Source organism: Acipenser ruthenus, chromosome 57 (genome assembly GCF_902713425.1).
Source record: "Acipenser ruthenus chromosome 57, fAciRut3.2 maternal haplotype, whole genome shotgun sequence".
Classification (NCBI taxonomy): Eukaryota; Metazoa; Chordata; class Actinopteri; order Acipenseriformes; family Acipenseridae; genus Acipenser; species Acipenser ruthenus.
In genome coordinates this window covers 4,538,202-4,561,113 of record NC_081245.1, presented here as the reverse complement: position 1 = coordinate 4,561,113, position 22,912 = coordinate 4,538,202, and the positions used below count along the sequence as shown (strand labels likewise).

Genomic DNA, 22,912 nt, shown 5'->3' with positions numbered 1-22,912 from the left:
TACCAACCTGATCCGGGGCGGGCATTACTTACCGTGAGAGGTCGTTTCCGTCAATCAGAGCTGTACAGCTCGCTGATTGGCTGTGTTTGTCTGCTTGGGGGCGGGACTGTGTGAAGCAGGAAGAAATAAATAAATAAAATTAACCGCAAGGTTTAAACGAGAAAGCGCGCTGGTGAGTGATTCTCTATAAAGACGGAACTGCACTATTTTGATAGCTAATGTTTACCATCTCAAATATAAAGTCGTACAATTTTAATATGATGCAGCTCCCCCGATAGAATCGCCCCCGCGATTCACACTCCCTTTACTTGTTGTGGATTTAAAACGATTTTAGTTGTGGTTTAGAAGCGAGTGTGTGTGTGACTCCCAACTGTCCCTCATTATCAGTGACACTGTGTGTGTGAGGGGCTCCCAACTGTCCCTCATTATCAGTGACACTGTGTGTGTGTGGCTCCCAACTGTATCTCATTATCAGTGACACTGTGTGTGGCTCCCAACTGTACCTCATTATCAGTGACACTGTGTGTGTGGCTCCCAACTGTCCCTCATTATCAGTGACACTGTGTGTGAGGCTCCCAACTTCCCTCATTATCAGTGACACTGTGTGTGAGGCTCCCAACTGTCCTTCATTATCAGTGACACTGTGTGTGAGGCTCCCAACTGTCCCTCATTATCAGTGACACTGTGTGTGAGGGGCTCCCAACTGTCCCTCATTATCAGTGACACTGTGTGTGAGGGGCTCCCAACTGTCCCTCATTATCAGTGACACTGTGTGTATGGCTCCCAAATGCCCCTCATTATCAGTGACACTGTGTGTGTGTGTGTTTGTGTGTGTGTGCCTCCCAACTGCCCCTCATTATCAGTGACACTGTGTGTTTGTGTGTGTGTGTGTGCCTCCCAATTGCCCCTCATTATCAGTGACACTGTGTGTGTGTGTGACTCCCAACTGTCCCTCATTATCAGTGACACTGTGTGTGTGTGGCTCCCAACTGCCCCTCATTATCAGTGACACTGTGTGTGTGTGACTCCCAACTGCCCCTCATTATCAGTGACACTGTGTGTGTGTGACTCCCAACTGCCCCTCATTATCAGTGACACTGTGTGTGTGTGAGGGGCTCCCATCTGCCCCTCATTATCAGTGACACTGTGTTTGTGTGTGTGTGTGCCTCCCAACTGCCCCTCATTATCAGTGACACTGTGTTTGTGTGTGTGTGTGCCTCCCAACTGCCCCTCATTATCAGTGACACTGTGTGTGTGGCTCCCAACTGTCCCTCATTATCAGTGACACTGTGTGTGTGGCTCCCAACTGTCCCTCATTATCAGTGACACTGTGTGTGTGGCTCCCAACTGTACCTCATTATCAGTGACACTGTTTGTGTGGCTCCCAACTGTCCCTCATTATCAGTGACACTGTGTGTGTGCCTCCCAACTGTCCCTCATTATCAGTGACACTGTGTGTGTGGCTCCCAATTGTCCCTCATTATCAGTGACACTGTGTGTGTGGCTCCCAACTGTCCCTCATTATCAGTGACACTGTGTAGCTCCCAACTGCCCCTCATTATTAGGGCCCTGTGTTTTTCATGACTTTTTTTTTAACCTGTAATTTAGTCCTACAGCCCCTAGATGTCGATGTAGCCTCGACAGTAAGCCACATAATGAGCAATCTTTAAACAATGACATCATTACGTTACTTTAACCATTTGAATTGCTTATTCCTTTACTACAAATTACTTATTAACAGATTAATGCTAAACAGAATGCCTGTTAATGCCTCACATCCCTGTGAATACGTATAACAGGATTTTAAAAGGATATTTTTTTTAATTCAATATTATTTCAGAGAACTCATGAGTGTAAATACGTTAGGTTTTAATTTACCAGTACACTTTTACACAAATCATTTCGTAAAAAAAATAAAATAATAATAATTACATTTTCTTGGGCACAAATATATATTTTGTCAACAGAAGAGAAGATACTGTTTTTTTTTTTTTTTAATAGAATTCCTGTTTTTGGCTCCGATCCCTGAACACTACAGATATTATAACCATTTATTGGAATCTGTGCATGTGGTAGATTCTGTAATCTATGTAAGCTGTGTTTATTTAGTTTTTTCTTTGTTTTCTTTTCAGTGGTTTTGTTTTGTTCTTTGAGTCTAATGTAAAAAAAACAAAATTGTTCATAGGAAGCCCATAAGTGTTGCTTATGTTTGCATGAAAGACAAACAGAACCCATTCTCAGTCCTTGTGCATTATATTCTGCTGTTAAACTTCAGCATCGTCAGTCGGGTAACCCCGTTCATGGATTGACGTTGCTGTGGAAACGCATCCATGTGAAGAAACGCTTCTTTCAGCTTCCACAGACTTTGGTAACAACTGACAAATATATTTTTGCCTTTCTTGCTAAACAGGGAAATAATCCTGCTGCATTTCTCCAAAATTCAGTCAAAGAAATTCAGCTATTTTTTTTTTTTTTTGCATATAGTTGATCTCCCTCCCATTCTAATTTACAGTCAGCATCAAACTCTGCAATGATAGGAGGCTGTGTGGTCCAGTGGTTAAAGAAAAGGGCTTGTAACCAGGAGGTCCCCGGTTCAAATCCCACCTCAGCCACTGACTCTGTGTGACCCTGAGCAAGTCACTTCACCTCCTTGTGCTCCGTCTTTCGAGTGAGACGTAGTTGTAAGTGACTCTGCAGCTGATGCATAGTTCACACACCCTAGTCTCTGTAAGTCGCCTTGGATAAAGGCGTCTGCTAAATAAACAAATAATAATGAAATCTAGTGGGAGAGGTAACCAAACTACAAACATGCTGTGGGTCTAAAATCCTCACTGCCTTCAGAAACGTGTGAGCTGGTTAAATAGAAAGGTTTTGTTGTGCATGGATCAGGGTTGTAGTAACGCGTCTCGTTTTAACATCACACTGTTTGTTTTTTCTCAGTGCTGTGCCAGTGCTCTCGTGCCAGTGCTCTCGTGCCAGTGCTCTCGTGCCAGTGCTCTCGTGCCAGTGCTCTCGTGCCAGTGCTCGGTGTGTATTTACTAATTCAGCGGCTTTGTTGTACGTTTGATGAATCCTAACGTTACGTCTTTCAGAATAAGATCTGCCCAGTGTGCACCACACCAGGTGGATAGAGCTGCGGGCGAGCTCTCAAAGAAATGCTTTTTGAGTTTGTTGGTGCATCTATTTGTTCTAAAACAGCAAGTCCCGAGGTAAGCTTTTTCTCCACACGCATCACTTTATAGAATGGCAGTCACTGTCTCTGTGTTTTCTAATTAGCTGGAATTGTCTGGGTTGAAGACACACCGTGGCTACACGGACATCTGGAGGTTCAGGGCTGAATTGCAGTTAAAAAAAAAATGTAATGAAAAACGCGGTTCCCTTCTCATTATCAATGATAATGTGTGGGGCTCCGAATTGTCCCTCATTATCAGTGACACTGTATACAGCTCATTATTATTATTTATTTCTTAGCAGACGCCCTTATCCAGGGCGACTTACAATTGTTACAAGATATCACATTATTTTTACATACAATTCCCCATTTATACAATTGGGTTTTTTACTGGAGCAATCTAGGTAAAGGACCTTGCTCAAGGGTGTCCCCCCACCTGGGATTGAACCCACGATCCTCCGGTCAAGAGTCCAGAGCCCTAACCACTACTTCACACTGCTGCCCTATACATTACCATACAATACAGTACAATACAGTTTATTACAGTTCTGCTGCTACATTAGTGAAATAAATCTCTGTTTGAAGGCCTTGCTTCTGATAGTCTGGAGAGTGAAAGTGACCCCACCCCCTGCAGAACCCTCTGTCATGTTAACAACCAATCAGCTGCTGCCTTTGATGATGGGCATGGTTTGCAGCCAGTAAAGATGCTTGAAACTGCTGAAGTGAAACGACGAGGAAGTACAAATCTAACACATTTCCTGGAATGGCAAACCAGGACATTGAAAAACACTTGTGCTGTTTTATTATGAAAATCTAACTTTGCAATTTGACACATTCTTTTCAGACTTCATAGTGAATAGATCTTCAGATAGGTGACATTGAAGTGATGTGTGAGCCGCAGCCTCTTTATCATTGAAGTGATGTGTGAAGTGAACTGAATTGAATTGGTTGGTCGTGGTTTGGGAAGACCTAGATAATGTCAACACCAAGTCTTATCGCTTCATTCCCTGCAGGGGCTTCATGCCACCATTATGGTCAAGTTATGGTACCTCTGGATGTTTTACATCAGTGTTAAGACTAGCATTGTCAGGAAAGAAGAAAAACACCAAGACAGAGGGAGAGGATGCAAATGAAGTCCATTTATTTTACAGTAATTCTACAGTGACTATTCAACAGATTTCATATTATATGAATCTCTGGTTCAAGTCGTCGATTCCTCTATTCTGCTTCCTTTCCCTTTAGAAACAAAGAAATGAATTCACGATTAGTCACTGTGCACACTGTGAGACAAACACAGCTTTACTCTTTAACTGTTTAAAAAAAAAAATCATGCTTGAAAATAAAACAGACCACCCTGCTTTATCTCACCAACATTTAAAACAAAACACTACATTGAATTAATACACATACTGAAGCATTAATAAGATATACCTCTAGTATAGAATGTGAGAGATGTGTTACTATATTGTCCAACATTTGTAATTAGAAATATATAACGCTGCTTCTGAAATCCTGTCCAAAATCTCTATCACTGCACTGAAGTTCCTTAAAATCAGTAAATTGCTTTCACAAAGATCAGAGCGTTGCTCAGGAGGAACACCAATGCTCTCCTGGCAAATGCTTAACTGAGACCAGTTCAAATGCCTTGCAGTAAAGGGAACTGTGCTGGATTTCATCTTTTAAGTCACCTTGGCTCCCAGCTCGCGGCTCTTGGTCCTCAGCTTGTTGACCTGGGACTCAGCGATATCAGCACGCTCCTCAGACTCCTCAAGCTCGTGCTGCACCTTCCTGAACTTAGCCAGGTGGGTGTTGGCTTGTTCCTCCTGAAAGGGAAGCGCGAGACACAGGGTTACACAAATGGGTTCCAATACAAGAGTGAAAGAAAAGCGGTGCTTCAGAAAACATGGTGTTTCAGATCTCAAGGGTCACGTACAGCTTCCTCAGCCTGCCTCTTGTAAGCCTTCACTTTCAGCTGCAGCTTATCAACCAGATCCTGGAGTCTGGCCACATTCTTCTTGTCTTCTTCACCCTGCGATGAAATAAATCACAATAATAACTCACGTGACCAATTACTAAACTTAACGCTGCAATAGAGCACATTCAGAGTGATCAGACTCAATATATTCATAAATTGTACAGGCAGCACTGTAGATTTAGACTTTATTAAACCAATTCTTTAATGGAGCTCAATGCAAAGAAAATAGCCAGTTTTAGGTAACCCTGGATTGCTGTCACCCTCCCCTCATGAAATATATGTCCTTTGTCATTATATATTAAGTGATTATCATAATATTTATCCTTTGGCAGTTAAACTTTATTATCTCCATTCTACAAGACTTTTACAGTTTTCCCAGCATTCTTAGGCTTGTCAGTTATTGCTTAGTTGGAGTAGGTCACAGCCCCACTTTCATATTCTGCTGGACAGAAAAATAAATTCCTACTGTTTCTTTTTATTGTAATTTTCAAGAACCTAACAAGGAAAAGGGGTTTATGAAAATGTAACATTGTAAAAACATAAGGACAGTTTGGGAGCGAGAAGAGTCCATTCGACCCAACAAGGCTCGTCCCTTCCTTATGATCCCAGAGTTTTAGCTCTTACTCCTTCACCTGAAGAGATTTCATTCTTTACACTTGTCCTCATCACTCATTCCATTAAGTCCTGGGATCAGCCTAGTTGCCCTTCTCTGTACCTTCAATAACCCCCAATATGTTTTCAATGTCTAAGCCCAATGCTGCAATGCTGAAGCCTTCACTGTACCTGGTAGCTGAGCTCCTTGACTCTTCTCTCGTATTTGCGGACTCCTTTAACCGCATCGATGCCACGTCTCTGCTCAGCTTCAAGCTCGTTCTCCAGCTCGCGCACCTGGAAAGTCAAAGCATTCCAAGTTATTCCAAATAGTCACCCAAGTTTGGACCTGCAAAGTACTTCTCCAGATGTTCAGCTCACCCTGGTCTCCAGTTTCTGGAGCTGTTTCTTTCCACCCTTCATGGCCAGCTGCTCAGCCTCATCCAGACGGTGGGTCAGGTCCTTCGCTGTCTGTTCCAGGTTCTTCTTCATTCTTTCCAGGTGAGAGCTGGTGTCCTGCTCCTTCTTGAGCTCCTCTGCCATCATGGCAGCCTGGTAGTTGAAGGGAAGACATTTAGAGCTGCAGCAGCAATAGAAGTGGGGAAATTGTAACTGTGAGTCTCATGGCATGTCTCAGCCAGACAGGTTCTGAGTAGAGCGGTAATTGTCCCACAGGTAGATGGCATCTAAAAGCTAAGAGGACTTTAGAATCGTGAAACTCATAAATGTCAAGCAGCCTAAATTATCAAGTACGGAAACTAAAAAGATTTAAAAGTCTTTTCATTCATATAATAGCATTAATGTCCTGTGCAGCTGTCATGAACTGTAGAAAATGTCCTTGTCATTGTTTAAGTGGCCTCGTATTTAGTTTGGGACACCTAACTGTCTCTTGCGGTTGGCCGTTAATGCTGAACTGATTGAACATCAATTGCTCAGTGGTGGAGAGCCTCATCCCTGCACATTACTTTGGTTAGAATGTAGGTTTTGAACTGGAGCAAGCGAAACCTCCACAGCTTGCAAGGTGAATGTTAAGTAACAGGTGTTTAAACACACAGCCCCCAATCCAATAGCATCTATCATTACCCATAAAAAAGACTCACGTCAGTAATGGCTTTCTTGGCTTTTTCTTCTGCGTTTCTTGCTTCCTGGATGGTGTCATCTACTTCGCTCTGCAGCTGGCTAACATCAGACTCGAGCTTCTTCTTGGTGTTGATGAGACTGGTGTTCTGTAACAAGGTAAAGACTGTCAGCTCCCAAAAGCTCATGAACATCATTTAAAACAAGAATAAAAAACAACAACACTGCAGGAATTCCTTCGGACCTGGGTGTGCAGCAGCTGCACACGCTCGCTGGCGTCAATGAGCTCCTGTTCAGCCACTTTGCGGCCTCTCTCTATCTGTTCCAGGGCAGCCCTCATCTCTTCAATTTCAGCCTGCATCAGGGTGTTCCTGCGTTCCACCATGGCGAGCTGTTCTTTCATGTCTTCCTGTCCTCGGACAGCATCGTCAAGGTGCAGTTGGGCATCCTGGATAGAAAATAAAAACCAGTAAGACAATTAGGAAGATCTGTTCACAAGTGAAATGTGTGACACTAGCCCTCAAAAGAAAGTCTCCCTACCTTGAGTTGTCCTTGGACGTTCCTCAGTTGTTTCTGAGATTCAGCTGCTTGGCGGTTGGCGTGACTCAGCTGAATTTCCATTTCATTCAGGTCTCCCTCCATCTTCTTCTTCACTCTCAGGGCATCGTTGCGGCTTCTAACTTCAGAGTCGAGAGTGCTCTGCATAACGTCTATCACTCGCTGACTGTTTCTCTTCAGCTGTTCCAGCTCCTCGTCTTTCTCAGCGATCTTTCTGTCAACCTCCGATTTCACCTGGTTCAGCTCCAGCTGGACACGGAGAATCTTGGACTCCTCGTGCTCCAGTGTAGCCTGTTTTATTAAAGATTCAAAGAGAAAGATAGAGAGAAAACTTAACATAGTATAGAGATAATGGCCATGGAGATGAGAAGGTGTGTGTTTCTAAAGAATTACCTCTGCCTCTTCCAAGGCGGTTTGGATTTCTGACTTTTCAGTTTCAATCTGCTTCTTTGACTTCTCCAGCTCATGAATAGCCTTCCCACCCTCACCAATCTGTTCAGTCAGATCAGAGATCTCCTCTACAAGACGAAGAAGAAGATGAGAAACATGGTTAGAATTGGAATGCAACAATAACCGGGTGCTTTTCATTCACAGCATCCCATTGCAGGCTTAGAGACAACAGATTCAAATGTTGCTCCTCCATGATTCAGAATGCACAGTCAGAATTGCATTAGTGCACTGAAGAAGACACTAGCCGAAACGTTTGTCTGCCTCACTTGGTTTCTTCCCCTTTTACCTTGTCGTTGGCTCTCACTGCAGTGTATCACACAGAGATTGTATTATAATTAGTGCTATACATTTTTAATACTGGCATATAAAATTTTACATTTGTTTACATTACATTTGCCACATTTCTGCCCAATTCTGTCTGTGATCCTTGGTGTCAGAAACATTTACAGTGATCGGACAAAATGGTTGACTTTAAAAAAACAAATGTGAGCACGAGATGAGTGAATGAACCCGTATCTGAGTGTGAACAGGGTGTTGAAGTTGGGACTCACGCTGTAAGTTCTTGTTCTCCCGCTTAAGGGTTTCCAGGTGGTCCAAAGATTCTTCATAGGAGTTCTTCAATTTGAAGAGCTCAGTGCCGAGAGAGCGAGCCTCTTTCTGTGCAGCTTCCAGCTCTGCCTGGCCTTCTTCAAACTTCTGCTTCCACTCAGCAAGAACCTGAAACAATACAGCTCATAAATATACACCAAGATGTCTCTTTGTTACTAACTTTGAGCCAGACAGCAATATTTCTACCAGATGCCCTGTATTAGGTTTTTGAACAGCCATCTTTTGCGTACCTTGTCGAAGTTTCTCTGCTTCTTGTCGAGAGCAGAGGCTTGTGCATTTGCTCTTTCTATGTCAACCATGAGATCTTCCACTTCACTCTGGAGCCTCAGTTTGGTTTTCTCCAGAGAGGCACACTTTGAGTTCACAGCCTCAATGTGTTCTTCAGCATCTTGAAGGCGCTGTACCAGCTTTTTCCTGGGAATGAGTGTTTGTGTTTAGAAAAGGGAGCAGAGAGTGAACGCACTGAAATGTATGTGAAGTAAACCGTGGTTATTTACTTTGCTTCTTCAAGCTCCTCCGTGCGCTGGATAGCATCAGTTTCGTATTTGGTTCTCCACTGAGCCACCTCACTGTTAGCCTTGGACATTGCACGCTGCAGCTCAGCCTTGGCTTCCTGCTCCTCCTCAAATTGCTCACGAAGCAGGTCACAGTCATGGCGGGCAGATTGCACACTATGAGCCAGGGCACTCTTGGCCTTTAAAGAATGACAGGAATATTACAATAAAAAACATGCAATGCCAAAGACTACAACACCATATACGAAGAGATTACAATGTACAAATATTGACTGGAGTTGAGTCTTATACTGGAAACCCGTTGCCCAGAGGCTGAGGAAGTGAGACAGTGGGCTTTATTGCTCTCTGGAGGTCGTTTGTTCCATTATAAGGTGAAGTCTAAAGTCACTAGCTGTTTTATTACACTTGTATTTATTAAAAATGATTCATCCTAAGAAGTCTGTGACAGGGTAGCTGGTCCGCTGTTCTGTTTATTGTGGGGGTGTCCTCAGGGGGCTCTATTGACTGCTATTGATTTGGGGGAGTATTGGTCACGTGACCCTGCATTAGCCAATTGGCATGGTATCAATCTACGGGTTCAATAAAATGACATTTTAAAAGCATGCCTAAGGTGTGAAAGCACTGTGTAATAGAATAATTGTATTGTATTTTATTTATTGTATTTCTTGCTCTTATTGTATTACTTGTATTGTAACACTTGAAATGTATTTGCTTACGATTGTAAGTCGCCCTGGATAAGGGCGTCTGCTAAGAAATAATAATAATAATAATAATAATAATAATAATAATAATAATGGCAGTATTACTTTTGATTCTTCCTCCAGCTGCCTCTTGAGCTCCTCAATTTGCTGAGTGAAAGCCTGTTTGCCCCTCGTCAGCTGAGAAACTAAAGCTTCCTTCTCTTCCAGCTGGCGAGAGAATTCACCTGAAACAGAAGCATTGAGAGTTTTCAAGGATGCTCTTTCTTCTACTGTGCTGTCAATTCAATTGCATCAGGCAGCAGGTACCGGCTTACCGTTCTCTGTCAGAAGACGTGCTTTTTGCCCACTGATGTCATTGATCTGACGCACGTTCTCGTCGTTCTTGGTCTTAATCTCACTGTGCTGGTCCTCCAGAGAACGGCACATCTTTTCCAGGTTAGCCTTTAGTTAAAAGATGAAAAGGATTAGTGTACATGAACACAATCCTATAGGCTCATCCTGAGAGCACACACATACATGCATACATACACCCGCTGTTCACTGTACCTTGGTTTTGGCTACAGATTCCATGTTGCTGGAGAGGTCATCGAGTTCCATTTTCAATTCACTCTTTTCCTTCTCGAGCTTCTGTTTCACACGCTGGAGGTTGTCGATTTGTTCTCCCAGTTCCGCCACGCTGTCGGCTTGCTTTTTGCGAAGAGCAGCGGCAGTAGCTTCATGCTGCAGAGTGGACTCCTCCAGGTCTCGTCTGAGCTTCTGAAACTCAGCTTCACGTTTCTTGTTCATTTCAATCTGAGCTGAAGTTGCACCACCAGCTTCCTCAAGCCTTTCACTGATCTCTTCAAGTTCCCTGGAAAGATCAGTTCTTTGCTTTTCAGTCTTTGCCCGAGCAGCTCGTTCAGCCTCGATTTCTTCTTCAAGCTCTTCGATGCGCGCCTAGAAAATGGAACAAAATGGAAACATTTCTCAGGTGGAATCAAACATCTGTGATCAGTTATTTTCTGTGAATTCAAAGAGTTTGATTTCCCCACAATACCTGGAGCTCCTTAATCTTCTTTTGAAGTTGAGCACCCACAGCTTGTTCATCCTCAATTTTGCTAAGCAGCTGGCTTGTTTCAAAGTCCTTCCTGGAAAGTTCAAAGAATTGATATGGAATGAATTGAGCCTCAGTAGTAAAAGTACAGTCTAGCGGTCGTAGGCGCTGTATTCAGGTTGCAGTCTCCTATTGAGGAGTTCAAATCCCACCTCTGGCAAGAATACTTTTTTTCTAACATGAACACATACAGTAGCTAATGCTGAACCACCCTTTAAGACCCGACTTGATCAACGTTTTGGAGATCAACCTGCTGCTAGGAACCATACAATCTTTGGTGGACTGAATAGTTTTCTCTTTTTCCTAAATTGTCTTATGTTCTTATTATTAATATCTGGATTTATGAATCAAAGGGTTGGCCAAATTAGTCCCAGTATTGTCTCCAACGTAGATCCTTATGTTCATTTAGTTATTTTGTTTGCTTGTTAAATCTACACATTTCAATCTACATTTCTTTCTATATAGTAGTCTTACTTCTTTATCTTCTCATCTGATTGCTGCTTGTCGTTTTCCAGATCCATTATGGATTCCTGGGCTAGCTTCAGATCTCCCTCAAGCTTTCTCTTGGCTCTCTCAAGGTCCATACGGAGTTTCTTTTCTTGCTCCAGTGAACCTTCAAGCTACACAAAAGGAAAAGCCAATGATATGATATGATTGTATTTGATGAAGTTAAACCCCTTGAAAGTCTGCTTGGTCTGCTTCACTCACATCGTCCACTTGTTGTTCCAGCTTAGACTTTGCTTTGGTCAGAGTGTTGACTTTGTCCTCCTCTGCTTGCAGGTCATCAAGGGTCTGTTGGTGTGCCTCTTGGAGGGCTTTCTTTTCCTTGGTTAATTTTGCAAGACTTTCATCCTGAGTAGCCATTTCTTCAGTAAGGTTTTTAACCTATATAAAAGGGTTAGAAACAAAACCAATGGATTTGTTTGTGTTCCGTTTTTTAATAAATAATTGCATGTCGCTTGTTAAAATCCTCACCTTATTTTCTGTGGCGTGCTTCTCCTTCTCCACTTTGGCCAGTGTGAGCTCGAGGTCGTCGATGTCCTTCTTGAGCTCAGAGCACTCGTCTTCCAGTTTCCTCTTCTTGGCAGTCAGCTCAGAGTTCATTTCCTCCTCATCTTCCAGTCTCTCCATTGCCTCTTTAAGTTTTGCCTCAAGCTGAATTTTGCTTTTGATAAGACCCTCACATCTTTCTTCAGCATCACAGAGATTTTCACTTTCCTGCAGACACATCATAAATGTTTTAGTAAAGGAACAGGAATTGAAATGTTTACCCAATAAAGTCGATACTTTCTGCATGAGGGGGGAAATGACCAGAATATCTGAAAGCTCACTTATTATTAATGAGTCCCTAGGAATGTCTTTGAGATGCTGTAGTTCAATAACAATATGCTTTCAGGGTTTTGCATTAGATTTGTGTTGGTGGTGTTTCTGAAATGATCACGTAATCCCAGTGGAAATGGGTCCTTGCTCTGGTTTATTCATTTAATATGCTGGTTTGGTCCAGAAGGAGGTGGCAAAAAGAATCATGAATCATGAATCTCTCACGTCTAGGCAGTGTCCACCACATGAGATAAAGCAATTGAAAGGATGATAAGCCATAGTAATAAAGAATGGATACGTACCGACTGGACTTGAAGCAGCAGGTCATTCTTTTCCTGCACCACAGAAACCATTTTCTCCTCCAGTGACTTGCGTTTTGCTTCTGACTTGGCCAGATTTTCTTTGCACTTTTCGAATTCTTCCTTCATGTTGGCCATTTCCTTTTCAGATTCGGCGCTCTTCAGGAGTGGCTTGATCTTGAAGTAGAGCTTCATCCACGGCCAGTGTTTCACATTCATGAATGAACGAATGTTGTACTGGATGGTGAAAAGAGCTTCCCTATAATACATGAACAAAAGAACACAAATTATATATGAGCCTTTTTGTAAAACTCTTTTGTTTAACTCACAAAAGCAGAACACTGTTATATCTGATTCTTGAAACGTTTCCATAACTATATATATTTCTAAAAAGAAATCACAATGTGCTGGGGAATCAAATCTCAAAGTCTTTTTGCATTTTATCCGTAGCAACATAAAACAAAGTTTATGAAATGTTCCTATTGCAGAAATGGTTTGTTATTTCTTCATCACCTTCTTTCCATCATCTTTTTGAATTCCTTTCTCATCAGGAAGCCACGGGCCTGAGCCTGAGTGCAGGTCACGAGTTTGGCTAGCTTTTCATCTCGCATCTCCTCAAGTACACCCAGCAGACCAGCTTTAAAGAACACCTGAATTCAAGAGATTCACGGTAAAATAGGCTTTTGTCTTCGCATGGCGCACCATTAGACTAGGGGAACAGAGTTCACTTAATCATGTAACAATAAACAAAGAGTCTCTATCTTGAAAATGATTGACTTTCATAAGTATAATGTGGTTTACATTAGCATTTAAATTCATCTTTACTGTTCAATAACATTTTCAAGGTGATGCTAATTTTAAAGACATATTTATGTAGACTAACCTTGGTGTGCCCAAATTTATACTCGTCGTGATTTATATCAATGGATCCCAAAAGCTTCTCTGATGCTTTCTTGTTGTCCATGAACTGACCATCAGGGATGACACTTGCATTTAATACTTTGTATCTATGTCAGAAATAGTGAATACATGTCATTATACACTTTGAATAGCTGCACAGAGAAATGTAAAAGAATGAAAAAGCTTTCATGAGAGGGAAACTCAGAGGTGTTGATACCTTTGCTTGAAGTCACCATACAAGATTCTGCTTGGGAATCCCTTTCTGCAAATTCTGATACCTTCCAGCACACCGTTACATCTCAGCTGGTGGATAACCAAATGATTTTCCATAAGGGCTGTAAAGAAGGGTACATGTTATATAGAACAGTAATCATGTTTTTATAATTTAAATACAAATAAAAAGCCACGTCATTTATGTACACGTAATTGATGTTGCTTGCGATACTCATGCATATATAGAAGTGTTAGACGATAAAGCAATTTTCTGTTCTCGATTATCGGCTGTCAATTAACACGATAATCATGATTATCGGCTGAATAAATAAAATACTTGTCTTGTGTCTTGTTATTGTTCCATATACCGCATGACGAACTTTCAAAGGTTTAGAACTACCTTTTGAATTGCTGACTAGCGAACAAACCTTCAAACCTTTGAACACAGCCTGAAATACCTGTGATTGCAGTTAGACATGTGTCAGGAATGAGCATCAAAATGAAGAGTCTCACACGCTATAACATCATAAGTACCTGGAGTCTTTGACTCGTTGGGAATCAAGCAGCGCACAAAGTGAGGGTGAGTGCTCCTCAAGTTGGACATCAGTTTGTTCAGATTCTCCTGTAGCATGATGAACATTGGAAGATTGATTTCACATTTTTCAATTCATAAACGACACGTAGTACAGATTCAGGGCGATACTCGGATTCTCCCAGTATTCATCGTCAGGTATTAAATAAATCAAAGCACATCTATTTATTAATGTGTTGACTTCAAAGCAGGACAAGCTGCCCTTATCTCAACTCTACAATTGAGTACCAATCAATGCCAGTGAACTTTCACATGGAGTGTTTTCAAAGATCCGGGACGCTGACATATTTACTGCTGTATCACCGTACCATCGCCATAAACTGACCAAATATGTTGCAAAACTAGCAAATGCATTTGATGCAAGCGGAGTACAAAAAGGTGAAGCAGGAACACATACCCTGAAGAGTCCAGACACAGTCTGGAAGGAGCCACCCTTCTTCTTGCCAGCCTTCTTCGCGCCTCCAGCATCTTCAAATGCAAAAGAGCAAAACCTCAGACAGGTGACGTACAATCAGTATGAAGCAGGTTGAACCCCTCCCTTAACCCTCAATAGCAATGTGTGTATAAAATGAAAACCATTAGAAACGTCCAGAATCTGACACAGGTAATCTGCAACACCTTGAAGGGTTAAACTGTATGTTTAAAGGGTTATGAAGGTTCACAAAAACAAGTCACAGGTCTGGCTAAAACTGCTCTTATCAAGATTGTATACATGGCTGAGTGGAACGAACAAAGGTGGAACACATAAGGGTGAGTTGGAGCTGTAGAATATAAATACTCTCAGAAGTAATGAGGCTATTCGGGAGACTCACAATGACAGCCACACTCCTGTCCTGAAAGAATACCTCCAGTTCATGTAAATATCACACACCTATCTTGTAACTGTATATTAAACTAGATGGCTATTATGCCATGTCTAGATATATAATCTAAATAACTTTATTTCTGTATTACTGATAATCATTGAATGCTAATCCTTGAATAATGTAAGCTTAATAAATACATTATTATTATTTTCTTAGGAGACGCCCTTATCCAGGGCAACTTACAATTGTTAGAATATATCACATTTTTACATACAATTACCCATTTATACAGTTGGGTTTTTACTGGAGCAATCTAGGTAAAGTACCTTGCTCAAGGGTACAGCAGCAGTGTCCCCCACCTGGGATTGAACCCACAACCCTCCGGTCAAGAGTCCAAAGCCCTAACCACTACTCCACACTGCTGCCCTGATTGAATTTACTCGCTGTTGTCAAGTATAATTAATAACATGACTTATCTAAGGTAAATACAATGATTATAGTCTGCTCCCACACCCTTGCAACCTTACCTCCAGCGGGTGTTGCGAAACTGGCATAAAGGTGGGCCAGGAGTTTCATGGGTGATTTCTGGTACAGCCCCACTACAGTGTCGTTCAGTGGGTCCTTGTTCTTGTCCAGCCAGCCGCCGACGTTGTAGTCAACAGTGCCAGCATAGTGCACCAGGGAGAAGCTGGCCTCAACTTTGCCTTTGGCGGGTTTAGGTTTCTGGAAGGCGTTGGTCTTGCTAAGGTGTTGGTCATACAGCTTGTTCTTGAAGGAAGTGTCTGAGGCCTTGGGGAACATGCACTCCTCTTCAAGGATGGAGAAGATGCCCATTGGCTATTGGAAACAAAGATGTGAATTTTAGAAAGAGAAAAACAACAGACAGTGACAAGAGCTTTGAATTTATTAACAGCGTCACTGACGTACCTTTTCAATAAGCTCAATGCAAGCAGCCAAGTCCATACCGAAGTCAATGAAATCCCAAATGATCCCTTCTTTCTTGTACTCTTCTTGTTCCAGTACAAACATGGTATGATTGAAGAACTGTTGCAGTTTTTCATTGGTGAAGTTGATGCACAGCTGCTCCAAGCTGTTGAACTAAATATATACATAAAAAAATATATGAAATCCCAACAATAAATAACGCTGTGTGTAGTACGGAAATGACGATACAGAAATCCTCCAACTTACATCAAAGATCTCGAATCCTGCAATATCCAGGACTCCAATGTAGAATTGTCTTGCCTGCTTTGTATCCAGCATCTCGTTGATACGGACAACCATCCACAAGAACAATTTCTCATAGACAGATTTGGACAGAGCGCCAACAGCGTTATTGACCTAATGAGATAATAGAGGTTGTGTTAAATGAAACTATTATTCAGTTGAATTGTGTGCAATGTTCGTGGAGGTCTAGAGCAAACACATTACCTGGGGGACAGTCTGCCCCTTGGTCACATACTCATTCCCCACTTTCACTCTCGGGTAGCACAAGGCTTTCAGCAAGTCGGCGGAGTTCAGTCCCAACAGATAACTGACTTTGTCAGCCACTGAAACCAAACACAACATCTTGTTTACGACTCCTGGTAATCTTGGATGTGTAAACTGGTTGTAATCGCTAGAATAGCTTAGTAGGAGATTTGCATGTCTTGAGAAACAATGTGTGTTCATCTAATGTCTGATTCTCAACAGTAATGCAAAAGCAATGGCGCTATCTCTGCATGATTTCTGCAGGCTCTCACAATAGCGTCTCGCAAGGCTGCCTTTCATGTCTTGTTAGCTGCTTATACGAGAGGTGCTTGTAAATCAGTTACCTTCAGTGCCGTCTGGTTCAGCCTGCTCCTCACGCTGCTTCTGCTTGAACTTCATGTTACCATAGTGCATCACCGCACCAGTGATTTTGTAGATGCCCAATTTCTCTTCATTGTTGAACCCAAGAATGTCAATGGCAGACTGGATAACAAAAACAACATGAGGAGCATCAACACTAAAAAAAAGGGTAACAAAATCATTAAACAAAGCTAATCAATGGAACTTACGTCTGTGGCCATTAACTCCTCTTTGTCGTCAATGCTGGCGACGGTGATCTGCCCTTGACTGATCATAGGGAAATCATAGGGGTTGGTGGTAATGAGAAGCATGTCTGGAAGGAAGAACAACAGCAAACACATTGTAGAATATTTCAGCACAGAGACTTCAATCAACCTGTTAACAGAGTGATTTAGTTTCACCTACCAATAAGTTCTGGCTTGTGGTTGGTCATGATCTGATAGAAGATATGGTAGCTCCTTTCTTCTTTCAGCTGAAACGTGACTCTGGATTTTTCCAGCAAGTCTGTGATGAATAAGTATTACAGTCAGAATTGTAAATGTCTTTAAACAAGACACAGATGGAAAAGAGATACTACAGCAGAAAAAAGAAACTTACAGGTCTCAATGTCTGCGGAGGCCAGTTTTCCTGTGGCTCCGAAGTGAATTCTGATAAATTTACCCTGAATGAAAATAAAATGAAATCATGTCAGTATGCTAATACACTGTTAATGGTTTAAGAAAGTCCAAACATGCTCCAATATAATGGAAACAAAAGCGTTGTCACTTACAAAGCGAGACGAGTTGTCATTTCTCACAGTTTTGGCATTACCAAAAGCTTCCAGGAGAGGGTTAGCTGAAATAATCTGATCCTCCAGGGTTCCCTGTATAAGACACAATCCTAGAGTTAGTTAATGGAACTGGAACCAGTTGAATGCTCCATACTATTTCATGTCAATGACAATAGTTTCCAACCTGGATTTTTCCAGGAGCCGCCTCTTTCTTCTTGTCACCACCAGACACTGCGATTGTCGCAAAGTACTGGATGACACGTTTGGTGTTCACAGTCTTTCCTGCACCAGATTCTCCACTGAGTAAAAGAGAAAAACATGTTGAGATGATATTTCTGGAGAGGTTTATATTTTAATAATGTTTGTAGTTGTATCCATACTTACGTGATCAGGATTGACTGGTTTTCACGATCTGTAAACAGAATTAAGAATTTGATTAAAGATTGTTTCTTAGTTATTATTTAGTTTAACTGATACTAATGAGCAACAGATCCAATGTGGGGTCACACTAAATCAGATTTTCATTTCTTTCACAATATTGGCATTAAATGCTCTTCATAACTCATTGTGTTTGTGAAATATGAGATCCATTACCACACCAAAAAGCATGAGATATAAAAACAAAGGAGCTGAATGGATTTACCCCAGAAGAAAAAAATAGGCTTGATTTTGAAATACCTACCAGTAAGCATGAACTGATAGGCATTGTCAGAGACAGAGAAGATGTGTGGGGGAGCCTCCATACGCTTCTTGCCTCTGTATGCATTAACTACGGACTGGTCGTACACTGGAAGCCACTTGTATGGATTCACAGTAGCGCAAAACAGCCCAGAGTAAGTCTGAAATTGTGAACATATGAAATGCAGTTGAGTCATAATAAAAAGATCCTTTTCAATGTGTTGATTTACTCGGTGCAAACACACTCACGTAGATCATCCATGCTGCAAAACGCTCTTTGAGGTTATACAGCACAGTGGCTTCATTGAGGTGGGTCATCATGGCCATGTCCTCAATCTTATCGTACTTGGGGGGGTTCATGGGCAAGACATCATCCTCTTTAACAGTGACGGTCTGAAATGGAAAGTTAGTTAGCAGCGGCAAAGCAGCGTGGAAGTGGTTCTTGTGAACAGCGAAACAGCGTTCAACAGCAACGCAACTTCTAAGCTGTGACTTACTTCCCCAGCTTCAGTTTTGACGGTGGCTTTGCCCCCTTCTTTGCTCTGGATGACGCCTTTGACGTAGAACTCCTTGGCATGTGGTACGTAGCAGGCGGTTTTAGCGTCGAAAGGTCTGCTTTGCGCCTCAATTCTTTCCTTCTCGGGCTTCCGGAGGTATATGGCCGCCGCCCCGTAAATCTCCATCTCTGCGTCCGTACTCATGATGGCAGATTACTGCAGCTGGAACAAGTGATGCACACAGTGAACGAAACATGTAGATTATCAATATACAGGACAGAGGCTCACAGCGGAAAAGATGCAGAATACACAGTTTGTAACCCAAGCAGGTCCATTATGAGGTGCAAAGCGCAGTGTGTTTTATTAAATCATAGCGTGAAGTGGACAGGAGCTACAAGCACAGCACACAGTGTGGTGCAGTTACACTGTGCACCTTTCCTGACATACATCTATCACTTACAACTGATCAACTCAGTGTGTTTATGCTTCAAGCAGACCTCGTAAAGGCTAGAAACTGATTTTGTGCTGCTTGTAGATTTTAACATGGATCAGTTTTACAGGGATTTGCAGCACAGTTGAGAAAGCAGAAAGTGTTTTAGAAAGTTGTTTTTCTTTTAGCGACATGGGAAGTGTGTGCTTACTCACTAAGGGGAAGAGCTTCTACATTAATCTCCACACTACAAGTTATAACATACTGAAATAAAAGATTCCCAGTCTATTCCGTAGCTTCCTAAAATACCTTCAGTTGAAGACTTGGTCCTGCCATTAAATACAAATAGAAAGATAAAAAGAATCATGAATAATTCTTACCTTCCTCAGCAAGAAATCCTGGAATTTGGAAGGTTTTTGAATTGGCGACACTGCAAACAAAATGAAGGAGATACGTGTGATTTCTGTGCAGGGCATGCTGGACTCATATGCTGCGCAATGGAAGCATTTAATAGCTGATACTGACTCCTGATTGTTAGAGAGATGTTTCTGAATGGGTTGGAAATGGTTTAGAATTTAGAGTGCGCAATTATTTTATCACATTTCACTCCCTAATTTAAACTCTCCAATTATGTCCCCTCACTGCAGCAATTCCTCACAAAAGCTCAAGAGGACTGAAGGTCAGTAAATAGCCTCTGATCCCCAAGCCAATCGCCTCTACAGCCAGGAGTTTGAGAGTGGATGCCAGTGAGCTACCGGCTCCTAACTCGCTCGAGCAGCAGAACCAATGTGACGCTCCTTGTGGAACCCCAATGAAGATCTGAAGACACAGGCAGAAACCAGCACTCTCCCCCTGCACACCACGTCATAGTGCCTTTACCAGGGGAGACCCTCGGGGACCCCTGCGCTGCCCTGACTGTGTGACTCACCATGCACATCACACAGCCATGCCTTTACCAGGAGAGACCCTCGGGGACCCCTGCGCTTCCCTGACTGTGTGACTCACCCTGCACACCACACAGCCATGCCTTTACCAGGAGAGACCCTCGGGGACCCCTGCGCTCCCCTGACTGTGTGACTCCCCCTGCACACCCTGCCACAGTGCCTTCACCAGGGTAGACAATCAGAAGTCATATTAAATTTTAAACTCTGATTATAAGCAATAATTTACAAACGCTGTCTGATTGCCTTGAAAGTGGACTGCAATGCAGCCGCCTCCATTACTACTTAAAAAGTGGACAAGTACAACAGACAAACTGCTTAATCTGACTCACTCTTTACTGTGCTGCGGATATGTTTCATCATTGCTATTGACAACACGTGTTAAACCAACACAGCTAGAGAAGCCATCTCATGCAAGAGGCTTCCACCCCCACAAACACCCCAAACGATCTGTGCACTAAACCAAAGTGAAACAGCACAGCCTCAACACTGCTCAACAGATACAGACAGTTACCCTCCAGACACTTACCAGAGTATGGATGTTCTAGGACCAGTGCTGGAGGCTCGCTCGGGCTCTGCTTTTATCAGGAGCTTTTCTGCCACTCCAGCAAAACTGCCAGCTGTATTTGGTCATGTAGCTTTGCTCCATTAACGCATTGTGGATATCAGTTACATTTGTCAGGAGTGTGATCAAAGGGGAGCATATGGCATTCCACAATCTATTTACTGACACATATATCTGCTGATGCTGTAAGTTCAGGCACAGTGCCTGCTGTTGTGTTATATCAGTCTGAGCAACTCAATGTATACACTTTGAATGTGATTTTATAGACTGGTCAGATCGGATCAAACTGCAAATACAGCTATGGCCAAATGTTTTGCATCACCTAGATTTGTAGGCTTGAGACATCAAAAGAACTATGATGATGTAACTCTCACTATTTAATCATATCCTGATGTAACTATCACTATTTAATCATATCCTGATGTAACTATCACTATTATCTGCTGTATTATTGAATTGTGGTTTGTCACACTTGTACTTTGCTTGAACAAAAGTTATTGTATTTCTTGCTCTTATTGTATTACTTGTATTGTAACACTTGAAATGTATTTGCTTACGATTGTAAGTCGCCCTGGATAAGGGCGTCTGCTAAGAAATAAATAATAATAATAATAATAATAATAATAATAATAATAATAATAATAATAATAATAATAATATATGAACATTATTTATTTATTTATTTATTAGCAGGCGCCCTTATCCATTGCGACTTACAATTGTTACAAGATATCCCATTATTTTTACATAAAATTACATTTGTTATACATTATTTTTACATAGGTTAGATATTTTATTTAATATCGTGTAAAAGAAACTCCAAAATGATATGGGAAAAGTCTAGCTTGAAACGTCAGTTACATTGCTGTCAGTTTTTCGTTAAGTTTATGGAAAACTACAAAGCGGTGTGTAATTCAGTATGCTAACGTGACATTATTCAGCAGGTTTCAATCGACTTTGTGAAGCAAAATTAGTTAATTCTATAGGGTGATGTAAAACATTTGGGCATAGCTGTATGTTTTTTTTCTGTAGAAGTTCTTTATTTGCTTCCCATTTTATAAATAATATAATCTTATATTTCCAGGCGGGTTACAGTAATTATATTCTCTTATTTAAATTTGATTTTTATTTTCTACTGATGTTGCTGCTATTATCTGTAGTGTGATATTTTACAATGTGATATTTTGTACTGTGATATTTTGTAAGTCACCCTGGATAAGGGAGTCTACTAATAAATAAATAAATAATAATACAAAATAATATGGAGCGCTTTCTCAAACGCCCGAGAAATTATATATGGTTTGTTTTCTGTATAAATGGGCAATTGTATGTAAAAAATAATGTGATATCTGTATAATGTGAAATAATGTGATATCTGTATAATGTGAAATAATGTGATATCTTGTAAGAATTGTAAGTCGCCCTGGATAAGGGCGTCTGCTAAGAAATAAATAATAATAATAATAATAATAATAATAATAATAATAATAATAATAATAATAATAATAATAATAATAATAATAATAATAATAATAATAATAGTTCTTGATATATATTTTTCTCCCTACATAAATAAAATAACGTTATATTTACAGGCGCGTTTGTGTCTTATTTGCAGTGCAGTAATTATGGAGCGTTTTCTCAATCGTCGGAGAAATTATACTGAACACAATGACAGCAGTATGACTTCCACCAGTACCTACGAACATCCTCTCTCACTGAACCTCAAGAAGCGGGGTCCTAGTGTCGCGGGAGAGGGGTTTGAGCCAAGGAGCCCCTGTCTGAGCTCCTGTTATTGAGTGACTCACAATCCTGGGGTGATAGCCGCACTCTCTTTACCGGCTTGAGTCTCCGGCCGAATATGACCCGATGTTTTCACATGTATAAACAGCAGCTAGTCTAAATTCAATTAACCCCAGTTATTCGGTGTCCTTGAACACAGCTGTCTGTAACACTTGCGTGGGCGGACAAGCGGATGAAGGTCCTATAGCGATTAACTTATTAATGTTACTGAAGAAGGCATTTGTTTGTAATGGTTTTTTTTTTGTTTGGCCAGGGAGGGATTGTATTCAACATCAAAGAAATTAGATTGTAAAAGTCTACCGGAAGCCATAATAGTTCACACACCCTAGTCTCTGTAAGTCGCCTTGGATAAAGGCGTCTGCTAAACAAACAAATAATAATATAAATGCATTAACTGAACATTTAATTTAACGTCATGCAATCAAAGAAACGACACACTGATATCGCAGAGGTCTACCGGAACCTACAATAATAGCAGTACAGTAGTATTTCACGTTAGATCTCTGAAATATTAAATATTTCTATTTG

General features: G+C 41.4%; 1 protein-coding gene across 1 annotated transcript; it reads right to left on the bottom strand.

Annotated features, from left to right (window-relative positions):
* Positions 1 to 4,291: 4,291 nt before the first annotated feature.
* On the bottom strand, positions 4,292 to 20,571 carry LOC117407657 (myosin heavy chain, fast skeletal muscle-like). Its single transcript, XM_059017658.1, has 41 exons — positions 20,546 to 20,571; positions 19,456 to 19,505; positions 18,646 to 18,867; positions 18,398 to 18,541; positions 18,153 to 18,309; positions 17,855 to 17,882; positions 17,655 to 17,769; positions 17,471 to 17,563; positions 17,299 to 17,362; positions 17,107 to 17,205; positions 16,911 to 17,014; positions 16,686 to 16,824; positions 16,303 to 16,421; positions 16,063 to 16,212; positions 15,799 to 15,969; positions 15,399 to 15,708; positions 14,463 to 14,533; positions 14,008 to 14,095; positions 13,478 to 13,595; positions 13,244 to 13,367; positions 12,874 to 13,010; positions 12,364 to 12,619; positions 11,717 to 11,959; positions 11,450 to 11,626; positions 11,216 to 11,361; positions 10,685 to 10,775; positions 10,195 to 10,584; positions 9,963 to 10,089; positions 9,754 to 9,872; positions 8,930 to 9,126; positions 8,663 to 8,846; positions 8,375 to 8,540; positions 7,767 to 7,891; positions 7,356 to 7,664; positions 7,060 to 7,263; positions 6,839 to 6,964; positions 6,120 to 6,290; positions 5,931 to 6,035; positions 5,106 to 5,201; positions 4,861 to 4,995; positions 4,292 to 4,408 (listed from the first exon to the last, which is right to left on the bottom strand). Exons 3-41 carry the CDS (start codon positions 18,847 to 18,849, stop codon positions 4,391 to 4,393), a joined length of 5,820 nt encoding a protein of 1,939 aa, XP_058873641.1. The 5' UTR covers positions 18,850 to 18,867; positions 19,456 to 19,505; positions 20,546 to 20,571; the 3' UTR covers positions 4,292 to 4,390.
* Between the last annotated feature and the right edge of the window lie 2,341 nt (positions 20,572 to 22,912).

Excerpts from the sequence above, each read along its gene's own strand:
- LOC117407657 (XM_059017658.1), bottom strand. The coding sequence starts at position 18,849 with ATGAGTACGGACGCAGAGATGGAGATTTACGGGGCGGCGGCCATATAC. Across the intron at positions 17,770-17,854 it reads AACCAGTCAATCCTGATCAC|TGGAGAATCTGGTGCAGGAA; the intron begins GTAAGTATGGAT and ends TCTTTTACTCAG. Across the intron at positions 9,127-9,753 it reads AGCTGGAGGAAGAATCAAAA|GCCAAGAGTGCCCTGGCTCA; the intron begins GTAATACTGCCA and ends CATTCTTTAAAG.